The 12,592-nt window shown below is 34.6% G+C and overlaps 1 protein-coding gene across 1 annotated transcript in view; it reads right to left on the reverse strand.

The window, feature by feature from the left end:
- The window catches only part of syne2b (spectrin repeat containing, nuclear envelope 2b), a 110,687-nt gene extending 99,870 nt beyond the window's left edge, over positions 1–10,817 (reverse strand). Inside the window, exons 1-5 of the mRNA XM_051126532.1 lie at positions 10,651–10,817; positions 7,491–7,628; positions 1,969–2,030; positions 1,119–1,214; positions 419–496 (exon numbers count right to left, since the gene is read on the reverse strand). Of these exons, the coding sequence (XP_050982489.1) occupies positions 419–496; positions 1,119–1,214; positions 1,969–2,030; positions 7,491–7,578 (324 nt within the window). The 5' untranslated portion in view covers positions 7,579–7,628; positions 10,651–10,817. The remainder of the gene's footprint in view (positions 1–418; positions 497–1,118; positions 1,215–1,968; positions 2,031–7,490; positions 7,629–10,650) is intronic.
- Between the last annotated feature and the right edge of the window lie 1,775 nt (positions 10,818–12,592).

Genomic DNA, 12,592 nt, shown 5'->3' on the forward strand with positions numbered 1-12,592 from the left:
CAGATATTTCACCTCCACAGAGCAGGAAGCCTAAAAATAATGCTTTTCTTTACACACTCGTGTGAAGTGCATGATGTTGGCTAGAGGGGCAAAGAAAAATGATTTTTCTTAAAAGCAGCACAGCAAAATATTTTTATTAGCCTGTCCTCAGCCTATACACAAGCTCCACTCTTCACAACAACTCACTCTTCACAACAGAAACTCTTGTTGTAATGTAGTTAAAGTAGTTCCAACACAAATGGATTAGCTTTTTTTTTATAACAAATTTAAATTGATTGCATGAAGTTAAATCAAGTTAAAAGTTTTCTTCTGTTGGGACAAAAAAAAAAAAGAAGTAAAAATTGTGTTGATCCATTAATGTGTTGATGATATATTTCCACAAGTATTTTCCAGTGTGGCCACTGCTGGTGCACCTTACCGATTTCCTCTTAAGGAAAGCTAGACCTTTCTCAATGTTTGTTCGGTGCTGAAATGTCCCCCTTCCTTTCTCCCGGCTCTGAAATGAAGGTAGGTTTTGGTTATCACAAAATCACTGCTCATGTTTTTGTAATAGAATGGTATATCTACCAATATTTTAAGATTGACATGAGCAAATAACAGCTCCAAAATAATAGAGCCAATAACCCACACATTCCTCCATTTTTAAAAATTTTTGAGCAGATATAATTGTGCAAAATAAACATTAAATTGCCCGAATATTGCCTTTCATGCAGTGTGTAGACCAATCACAACAGACTGGACCATCTTGACCAATCAGAGCAGAGTACGCTCACGGAAAGGAGGGGTTTAGAAAGACTGAATCTTTGAACTGCTTTAAACAAATTGTTTGAGAATCACTGGAAAATTATGTGATATTAAATGCATATTTTGAGAAAACAAAAGTGTTGTTTGACCTTGCATGTGTGTAAACCTATTGTAGGAGACCCCCAAAACAACACTAAGAACCTTAAAAATGGCATAATAGGGGCAATCTCTTCTCATAAATCTCACATTAACTTTTATTGTATTATATTTGCATAGGTATAGATATGTATATATATTGGGCAATGGTTACCTTGCTCTCTAGAGAACTGCATAGGTAACTCAAAAATCAGTTGACCACTGAATCAGACACATACCATTCTCTGACCACTCATCACCTCCAGCAGGTCCAACAGTCTGCTTCCATCTCTGAATTCATTAAAAAGATCCACCACTGTAACTGGGGGACTCCTCTGAGAGAGCAAAAACACCAGAATGCACACGGTATATAAAATCATAATTTACCATACAGGTACAAAAAAAAATTCTGGGTCATGTACCACCTCAAAATGAAAATAAAAATGAAAGTTTGGCCTTAAAAAAAAACTGTTTTTGTTTAAAATTGTATAATTTGGAATATTGCTTAGTTTCCAGTTGTATCAGTTTTTTTAGGTGATTTACAGCAGATAATTCAGACATGTCTACAGGACAAATCCGACAAGCTTGTTTGAACTTATCCTGCTAAAACCTTTTACATAAAACTGAGAGCTCCAGGCATTAGTAAGTGTTTGCTAGGGAGACGCAGAGAAGAGCATATGAAATTATCTAAAATAACACCTCTTATACGTCCCCTGTTCATGCATGTAAAACATCAAGCCATGACAAACTAATTGTCATTTGCTTGCTTTATAAGTAGCTGTGGGTGTAAATATGTGTGTTCATGAGTGTGTGTGCTGAGCAACTCCTGTTGCTGTCTGTCTTTCTGGCCCATGTCTGAGAAGATTATATTTACCCCCTGACCACCCCTCATTCCCTTTCCGCTATTGGAGAACCTACAGGAATGACCTCTACTGACAAACCTTTCCATGTCCATCATTTAGTTGTCTTTTCTAATGCCAAAAAGTGCTATTTGTTATTTACTCTCAATACAAATGATTACAAATAATACAAGTGAAGTTTATAATGCTGAATAGTCAAGTTTAGCAGCTCTTGAACTTTGACCCTCACCTTAGACAGCTGGGCATTGATCCAGTTCGTAAAGGTTCTTTTCTGAATTTGCTCCTGCTCAACTGAGGGCAAAACAGACAGGAGAACATCATGAAAACCAGCATGTAGAAACACAGGGAGTGAACAACCTCATACAACTACACACACGATTTGGAGGATGGAATCGCTATGTGCCGTGTTCAGTTCAATTCAAACAATGTCTAAGAATAGATCTTATAAATGCATGAGAAACAAACAGGTGCATTTGTATTCACTGATTATATTTTGGAGAGTATGATGACAATGTACAGGTTTGTCTTTGTCAATTTTAATACAGAAAATGCGTAGCAAAGGCATAGCCTTTTACCCCAATTAAATGGGGGAACAAAATGTAATTACACACTGGAAAAAACATGTTTGAGAGGAAATTCATTCATTCATACCATCATTTGTTATATTAATAATTTGCATGCGCCCCACATGAAATGCAATACAGACCTGAAAGCAGTAGCAAAGTAGTAAAAGCATCAAATACAGCGCTGTTTATGATTACCATTATAAAGTTCCACAAAGTCAATGAGCTCATCCGCCGTGTGAAGAACATCTTTCTCTTCCATTCTCTCAAAATCCACTGTTTCCATTCTCCCTGACCTTAAAATCTCTCACAATACAACCAATTCTACACAGTTTAGCTTTTACTAATACTGTTTTCTCAATGTTGACAGCTCTTGTCTCAAACGAACATGTGAAATCTCTGACCACTGTTTCTGTGAAACCAATAAGACAAACCTGACTGCCAACCTGAGTCTCTCTGCCAGCCTGCGGTGATCCTAAAAGAGCTCTCCCTCATTAACTGCTAAACATGGCCACACTCACTATGAATAAGACTCTCAGGTCAGTTTTCAGGATAAAATCTCAGAGATGTCGCTGTTGACCGACTGACCCACAAAGAGAGAATGAGAGAATGTGTCTCTGAATAGATTCCTTGAAAGGAATGGAAGGGTTTGAAAATCACTGTTCACACACTCCTGTATCAGCAGCAGAGGATGAGAGGAAGCTTTGAAATGGTTAAAGTTATCAGCTGACACCCACGCTAAGTTACCGCAGGATTTATTTAAAGTTCAGCTATCAAATACTAATGCACTTTTACACTTGACATAGTTAACCCAAGGTCATTTTTACCTCAGAAAGTGATTTGTGAAGCACTGAGGAACTGCAGTTGAAGCCAAAAGTTTACATACACCTTGCAGAATCTGCAAAATGTTAATTATTTTACCAAAATAAGAGGGATCATACATACTTATTGACCTGAATAAGATATTTCACAAAAAAAGGTTTACATATAGTCCATAAGAAAAAATAATAATTGAATTTATAAAAATTACCCTGTTCATAAGTTTACATTCGCTTCATTCTCAATACTGTGTTGTTACCTGAATGAACCACCCTGAATGTGTATTTTTTTGTTTAGTGATTGTTCATGAGTCCCTTGTTTGTCCTGAACAGTTAAACTGCCAGCTGTTCTTCAGAAAAATCTTTTAGGTCCCACAAATTCTTCCATTTTTCAGCATTTTTGTGTATTTGAACCCCTTCCAACGACTGTATGATTTTGAGATCCATCTTTTCACACTGAGGACAGTTGAGGGACTCATATGCAACTATTACAGAAGGTTCAAATGCTCACTGATGCTTCAGAAGGAAAAACAATACATTAAGGGGTGCGTAAACTTTTGAACATAATGAAGATTTTTTCTTATTTAGCCTAAATATCTTTTTTTTTTCATTTAGTACTGCCCTTCAGAAGCTACAGAAGATACTTACATGTTTCCCAGAAGACAAAATAAGTGATATTTACCCTGATCTTCAAATTCAAAAAGTTTTCACCCCCACTGCATATTTCCTTCTGAAGCAACAGTGAGCCTTTTAACCTAGTTGCATATGAGTCCCTCAGTTGTCCTCAGTGTGAAAAGATAGAGTGTGAAAATTATACAGTCATTGTTGGAAAGGGTTCAAATACACAAAAATGCTTAAAAAAAAAAAAAAAGAATTTGTGGGACCCGAAGGATTTTTCTGAAGAACAGCAGGCAGTTTAACTGTTCAGGACAAATAAGGGACTCAGAAACAACTAACTAAATCACTAAGTAAAATAACAACACAGTATTAAGAATCAAGTTTATGTAAACTTTTGAATGGGGTTATTTTAATAAATTCAACTATTATTTTTTCTTGTGGATTCAGGTCAGTACTAAATAAAAAATAACGTGCATTTTGTATGATCCCTCTTATTTTGGTAAAATAATTATCATTTTGCAGATTCTGCAAGGTGTATGTAAACTTTTGACTTCAACTGTACATAATCCTGTATGTTGTTTTGTTACACAACAGGTAAAAGAAACCTGTACACAAGACCCATAACAAAGGTAAAAGATAACCATCTTGTGAAAGTATTTCCTTATAGTAATAAAAAACATATACACACTCTAATGTGTTTCAGTCAAATGTAATTAATGACATTTATTAATGACATCCATCTGTTGTCTTAAAAAAATGAAACTGCATGTTGCTAGTGTTGCTGTTAAGCAAAACAGAAACTGACACAGAGATCAGGTTCGGTTCCTGGGATTTGTAACTGAGGTCTCCCACCAGAGACCTAGTCCAAGAGAATGACTCATAACTAAAACAACAACAATGAAAGAGGTCAAAAGAAAACAGCAAAGTGAGGCAAGTGCAGCAAGGGGAAAAATTACGTGGAAGACGCAAACTCAAACTGAATCATAAGGTGTTGATCCACGTCAGAACAATAAAAACACTCCCCTGCCTGGTGACATACTGTAATTTAAATGAACTCTAAAGAAACACAATGACAGAAAAGACTGGAATGTTTCCACTGTACATGAAGTTCATATCGCATTGGTCTAATGTGTTTTCGGAGGTGCAGTTCTTTAATTGTTAGACACAACACCTCCCTTTGAGAACAACAGAGGGAGGGGAAACTATGGTGAAACCATAGAGGAGATAAAAAAAAAAAAAAGAGAAAAGACAACATGGATGGCAGCTTCTGACTGACATTTCACTGAGGCGAGACAGATATGATAAACAAACGACTTTCATAGTGATTCACAGTAGTGAAGTAAAATCAAATACTATTAAATACTGTAATGTTAAAGAACTCTTAAGACATACAGCCAATACTGAATGCTTATTTTAGTTTTTTTTTTATTTACTATAAGGTTGCACTGCAGAATATGCCAAAAAAAAAACAAAAAACTTTTTTATAGAAATTATGTGCACCTTACCTTGTGATTCATGTTTCTTCTTATGAGACCTTTCAGATGGGCGTTCAACCCCAACAAAACGAGGCAACTTCTTTTTGTTGTCTTTTAAGGAGATGTCAGCAATAATGATGTTCAAATGTGCATGACAGAATTACATTAATGTCAGTTAAAAATGCACTAAATGTTATTTTGCAACAGAGGAACAAACATCTTTTTAATCTTTTTAACTCATTTCAGACCAACTACAAACTCACCCATTCTGCTGTCAGCAGATGTGCTATCCCAGAACTCCCTCTCTTATCATCAGCTGCTGCATGTTGAAGTGTGCAACGGCGGAAATGTTTCAGAAACCAGCCTCATCTTGCAATACAGCAAAGCAGCGCAAAACTCACGCATTGAAATACTGAAGAGCATGTGTCAGCTGTACAACTGAAAACAACCGTAAACACACGGCACAACTTGTCTGGTAACCTTTAGCGAAGTCATTCAGGATCAAGTGCCAGTACTGCAGGTTTCAAAAAAAGCTCCGCCTTTTTACTTATGCCATAAGAAACACACACAGCATGTCCACACAGGTGCTGATTAATGCTTCTCATAACGCAGTTCTATTGTATCCTCGGGGCTCCCGCAGTGATCAACATGTTAAGACATTAATTATTCACAGATTTTTGAAACATGGAACAAATATTGAGCAAAACAATTCCACCTGCCATCAGTTCTTAGTCATTTCCATTTAATTTTTTTCACTTTTTCCACTGACAAAGAGAAACATTACCCAAGTCATAATGTCATTTTTTATAATGATTTAAAAATGACAGAACAGGTTGCCTGAAAGCACATTAAACCATATCAGTTCTTGTCAACTGATCAACCCTCGACTCCACAAGTGAGCATTCACTAAAGGAATAGTTCACTTAAAAAATTAAAATTTGCTAAAAAAGTTACTCGCCCTCAGGCTAGCTGAGATTTGTTTCTTCATTAAAACAAACTTGAAGAAATTTGCCCTTAAATCACTTGCTCACCAATGCTCTGCAGTAAATGAGTGCCGTCAGAATGACATTTAAAAAAGCTAATAAACACATTAAAATAATCCACAAGTATTCCACATGACTCCAGTCCATAAATGAACACCTTGTAAAGTGAAATGCTGCAGGTTAGTAATAAACAAATTCATTATAAAGATGATTTTAAATTCAAACCAGGGCTTCTGGTAAAAATACGGGCCTTATATCCATAATACTGTATTGCTTTCTCCTGTTAAAATGCCATCTCATCTGAATCAGGAGAGAAATATTCACAGATTACCATTTACCAGCAAAAAAAAAAAAGTCTGAAACAGTTTTAAATAAACGTTTTGGTGGAATTTGATTTAAGAAGACAACATGAAATGGATTTTTCTACTCAACAAAGCATTATTATGGATTGTGGACTTATATTCTGGCCAGAGGCAATAGTTTAAATTAAAATGCCTTAAAGTTGGATTTGTTTCTTAATTCATAGACTGGAGTTGTGTGGATTGCTTGTGGATTATTGTGATGTTTTTATCAGCTGTTTTAACTCTCATCCTGACGGCACCCATTCACTGCAGAGGATCCACTGGTGAGCAAGTCATGTAATGCTAAGTTTCTCCAAATCTGATGAAAAAACAAACTCATCTACATCTAGGATGGCCTAAGAGAGAGTAAATATTTCAAGTTTTAATTTTTGGATGAACTATCCCTTTAAGAAATTTTATCTACACATCCACATTGCTTTACTCTCAAAACAAAAACAAAGACACTACAACGACGATTATTGTGGATTAAAAATTTGAATTACCCACACCCTGCATTCTAGAAAAAAAAAAACTTGCGCAACTCTTCATGACTCAGGGCAACAGAACTTGAATTATATTGGCCTGTTACCAAAAAATCTGCAAAACATGTGACCATGCATTATTTATGCCTTATTCAAGTCATTGATTTAATATCACAGTATGATGTGTTTGGGTGTGTATGTGTGAGAGAGACATTGAGAGAGAGATTTTAACCCATAACATTTGGCCATCCAATAAATCACTTTATTCTGATTTTGAATAAACAGATGAAGAAGAAGGTTTGTTGTATGAATGAATGAATGAATGAATGAATGAATGAATTCATTCATTCATAGATTCATGTAATATATACATTTTAATACTGTCAAACCGGTAACAGATAATGACACACCAAATCAGATATGAGCAATATTTTATTTTAGTTTTATGCTCAATAAAAGCTTTAATCTGACCTTGCAGTAGTATGTGGACATCATCGATGTCCAGTGGGAGTGAGCCACGTTCATCGGGCAGGTCTCTGGATGTCCTTTGTGATGTCATGGTTCCCACAGAGACAGGTCAGCCGAGAACAACCTGAGGCATCGCAGCATCTGTGGAGGGGACAGATGATGTCATAGCAGTCCAGGTTTACACTCTTAAGAACAAAGGTTCCAAAATGGTGTTTTGACAGTGATATCATAGAAGAACTATGTTTGATTATCCAAATGAACCTTGCTGCGAACCATTTTTTCTCTTAGTGCGAAGAACATTAAAAAAAATGTCAGTTTTGTTCAAAGAACCTAAAAAGGTTCTTTATGGAAACATAGATGCCAATAAATAATAGTGTACTTTAACAGAGGGGTGTATTAAGATTCCTTTCTGTTATGCATTTCTTTTTCGACTTTTATGAAATTTCTATAAAAGGGTATACTAGACTTACAGAAATATGATATGGTCACGCTGATTATTTACCTGAAAAATAACATTTATTACACAGTCTTATGAAAACAGCAAATCCACTGCTAATGCTGGTTATTTTTGCTGTTTTTTTCCTGCCAAACATTAATTTGAAGACATGTCTTTTGAAAAATCAATAAACTGAGTACTACTTACAGCAATATTCTCAAGATACACTCCCCGTCAAAAGTTTTTGAACAGTATGATTTTTAATGTTTTTTATGTTCTCTTCTGGTCATCCAGCCTGCATTTATTTGATCCAAAATACAGCAAAAGCAGTAATATTGTGAAATTATTTTTATTATCTAAAATAACTATTTGAATATTCTATTTGAATATATTTTAATATATAATTTATTCCTGTAATTAAAGCTAAACTTTCAGCATCATCACTCCAGTCATCATCAATATTTAAAAACAGCTGAGTGCATTTTTTTTTCAGGATTCTTTGACTAATAAAAAGATCCAAAGATCAGCATTTATCTGAATTAAAAAGCTTTTGTATCATTATACACACCGTTCAAAAGCATAAAGTCAGTATAATTTTTAGAAATGAATACTTTATAGTATTAACTTTTAACTTTTAAGGATGCTTTAAATTGATCAAAAGTGATGATAAAGACATATATAGTATAATGTTACAAAAGATTTCTATTTCAGATAAATGCTGTTCTTTTGACCTTTCTGTTCATCAAAGAAACCTAAATAAATTATACTCATGTGTTTTCAATGCAACAATAATAATAAATGTTTTTTTGAGCAGCAAATCAGAATATTAGAATGGTTTCTGACGGATCATGTGACTGGAGCAATGATGCCAAAAATTCAGCAATGAAATCACAGGAATAAATTACATTTTAGAATATTTTCAAATAAAAACAGTTATTTTAATTAGTAAAAATATTTCTAAATTTTACTGTTACTGCTTGATGAGCAGAAGAGACTTATTTAAAAAACATTTAAAAACATTTGACTAATAGTGTATAAAGTTTAATTTGAAACTTTTATTTAAGGTCATAGAAACAGAAATAACTGTGTGTTTATTATTTTATCCATTGTATTAAGACACATAGGATGAGGAAACTGAACATACTGAAAACTGCACATTAGCAATATTAATTAATTAATTTGTTCCCCAGAATATGTGAGGTATGATTACATTTATTGGCATAATTAAAGATTAATGTTAGATAGACACAAATTTCTCAAATAAACAGTAAAATCAGAAAGCTGTGGCAAAATGTCATTACATCAATCAGTCTGAGACCATGTGAATGTGTGTCCTTCCAACACAATGTGACACTGTTAGAGAACAGAGGGGTGGAAGAATGTGTGCTATCCTGAGCTGGACTCACAGGAACATGAACAGAGAGAGAAAGAGAGGCCACATGCTGGCCTAATAATATGGAATTAAAACACAGCAGGCAGTAACACAGACTGGAAACATTCCCAGAGATCAAACATATCTGTGCATTATCTCTGAATCAGAGTGCTGGGATCACAATCAAATCACACTAAATCACTGAGAGAGTTACATGGAAACTTCATCCACACAGACTGACCATAACAGCATGTAAAGCATTTCACACATACAGAACATAACACTCCCACAGAAAGATCACCTATGCAGAGGAACATATCACTATGCCTAACTTGAACACTACAAAAACTCTAACAAAGAAGTGAAGTGTCTAAAACCGCCTTTGAACAAGGCTGTCTTTATAACTTTATAACATTATAACTGTCTTTATTCACCCAGAATGTAACATTGTTTACCCACTTAAATTTTTAATTAAGCTCTTTATGCAACTCTTTTCCACATACTGGCAGAACTACCTACAGTAACATGTCTATTTTGGACAAAATATTCCTTTAAACCAATGCCCAAAACCTGTTTTTATATAACAGAAATTGGCAAGACAATTGATAACAGTGCTCATTCCTCAAGAGACAATGAAAACATACGGTACAGTGGCATAAAAAGTTGTTTTTTTTTTTTTAAAAAAAAAAAAAAAGTAAAATGTGTGTGCATGTGGCTACTTCTAGTAATAATGTATTTAGGGTATGCAATGTTTTGCCATTGACTTGGTATGCCACTGTATGTAGGTTATTGTGTATGTTATTACGTTTTGACCATTTAAATTATATATTACTAAGTTTCAGCTAAATTAAGTCTTTATCAGAGTTGCATGCATAGGCAGCAGAAACATTCCGCACACGGTCCAGAATAACCAGCGTGACCTCTGACACACGGTACGCCCTGAACGCGAGAGGGGCGTTACGCGCTCCACGGGCCAAAAATAGCGCTGGCGCGGGCACGTGTTACAAGTAGAACACAATATAACACACGTCAATATCAATATCCACTATCAAACACATAGTACATACAGATCTACTCCATGGCTTTGTGGCGTTATTTGAGTCCCGACGGTAGCCTATACTTTTTAAAACTGAAAGCCTTTCCAGTCTACTACAAAGTGATATTATTTATTTTTTTAAAGCTATATTATAGTATTGATATAACGTTTTTAAACTCTCAGAACAAAATTTATAACAACAATGATGATACATTTAAATAAACATGGTGTCATTACGACTGAATCTGAGTTATGCGTTATTCAATGACCTTAGATCTGTCAAGGTGGGTCTGTTCAGATGAACTCAAACTGTACTTACATGTTCGGCAAGGTGTGAAACTCTCTTTAAAATGTCCACTTGCACCAGTTTCCGTCAACTACGTCAATAACGACAAATACGAATCGTTAGGGAGTTCATATTACTGCGTGTTGCGAAGAATGAAGCTCGTATATTCCCTCCCGTTCCCAGCTGAGCTCACCGGGAGAAGCGGCCGGGCGGCGGTGTGAGTGAGTGTAACCCGACGCGTCCGCGGGGGTCTCTAATTTTAACGACCACTCAGGGCAGAGCGCGGACCTAAAGGAGCACAGAAGACAAACCAGTAAATTACCCCCTTCTGTAGATCAATAAATCCACGGTGCGAATTATGAGGGGTTTTGTGCAGGTCACCCAACTAACGCTTTAGTCAAAATAGGGTTCGTGGTCTTAGTAAAAGTTACCCCAAGTGCCAAAAAAGTATGTAGCCCTACTGTATGGTTTTAACATATATTTCAGCAAAGTTTCAGTAAATCTGCAAGAGGTGTTTGCTAATCTGTAATACGTCTATAGGACGTTTCCTATCAGATGTCGAATAGACGTTTAAATATCTTTAAGATGTTTATGATTTAGAATGTATGTAAAATTGACATCTTACAGAGGTCTATCGGATGTTTGTATAGTAGATGCTTTCCGGATTAAGATATCTTAAACAGACATCTTGCAGAGGTACGTGTGCTATCTGAGAAACGAAATCTGCGTGGGGAAGTTTTTCGCCCTCGGATCGCACGGATTCCTATTGAAATTAATTCGCCCTCATAGTTTCGCAGAGCAACTGTAAATGTAATCGCACTGCATATTTTTCACCAGTTGCTAAACAGTAATATCGAAGCAGAGTAAACCAGCTGAGGTCTCTTAGTCTGGAAAGCATCTGTGTACAAACATCCAATACTGTAAGATGTCCATTTTACATACATTCTAAATCATAAACATCTTAAAGACATTTTCTAAACGTCAATTTGACATTTGCCACATTACAACTTAATTTCATTTTATTTTAAATGTTTACATTTTACATTTACACTTGAACAAGTGACGCCACATTACAACTTAATTTCATTTTATTTTAAATGTTTACATTTTACATTTACACCTACACTACCGTTCAAAAGTTTGGGGTCAGTAAGACTTGTAATAGTCTTTAAAGAAGTCTCTTATGCTCATCAAGGCTGCATTTATTTGATTAAAAATATAGAAAAAAAAAACAGTAATATTGCAAAATGTTTTTACAATATAAAATAATGTTTTTTATTTTAACATACTTTAAAATAGAATTTATTCCTGTGATGAAAAGCTGAATTTTTATCAGCTGTTACTCCAGTCTTAAGTGTCATATGATCCTTTAGAAATCATTCTAATATGCGGATTTATTATTAGAATGATCAATGTTGGATAATATCAACAGTTGTGCTGCCAAATATTTTTTGGAACCTGTGATTTTTTTTTTTTTCAGGATTATTTCATGAATACCAAGTTTAAAAAGTACAGTGTTTATTCAAAATATAAATATTTTATAACAATGTAAATTATTTATTATTAACTTTTAATAAACTTTTAATTATTAACTTAATACATCCTTGGTGAATAAAATATTATTATTAATTATTATTATTAATATTAATTTCTTAAAAAAAAAAAAAAAAAGAAAGAAACAATAAAAATGTACTGACCCCAAACTTTTGAACGGTAGTGTACGTGCATGTTTACATCTGTTAATTTATCAGACGTGTTAAATAATTATTTTAAAATACTCAGAGCCTCTTAAAGGCCTTGAATAATTCTCACTGAAAAGCCCACTAGTGTACATACATATTGCCTACATTTAGCACAGTTACATGTTAATTTAACTACAAAATTAACACCGTATAAAGATACTTATCCAGAACTAGAGGTAAATGTTGTGGGACAATTTGATCACTACACAGAGTGAAGTGATTTGTGATTAGAT

This window comes from Labeo rohita, chromosome 13 (genome assembly GCF_022985175.1).
Source record: "Labeo rohita strain BAU-BD-2019 chromosome 13, IGBB_LRoh.1.0, whole genome shotgun sequence".
NCBI classification, from domain to species: Eukaryota; Metazoa; Chordata; class Actinopteri; order Cypriniformes; family Cyprinidae; genus Labeo; species Labeo rohita.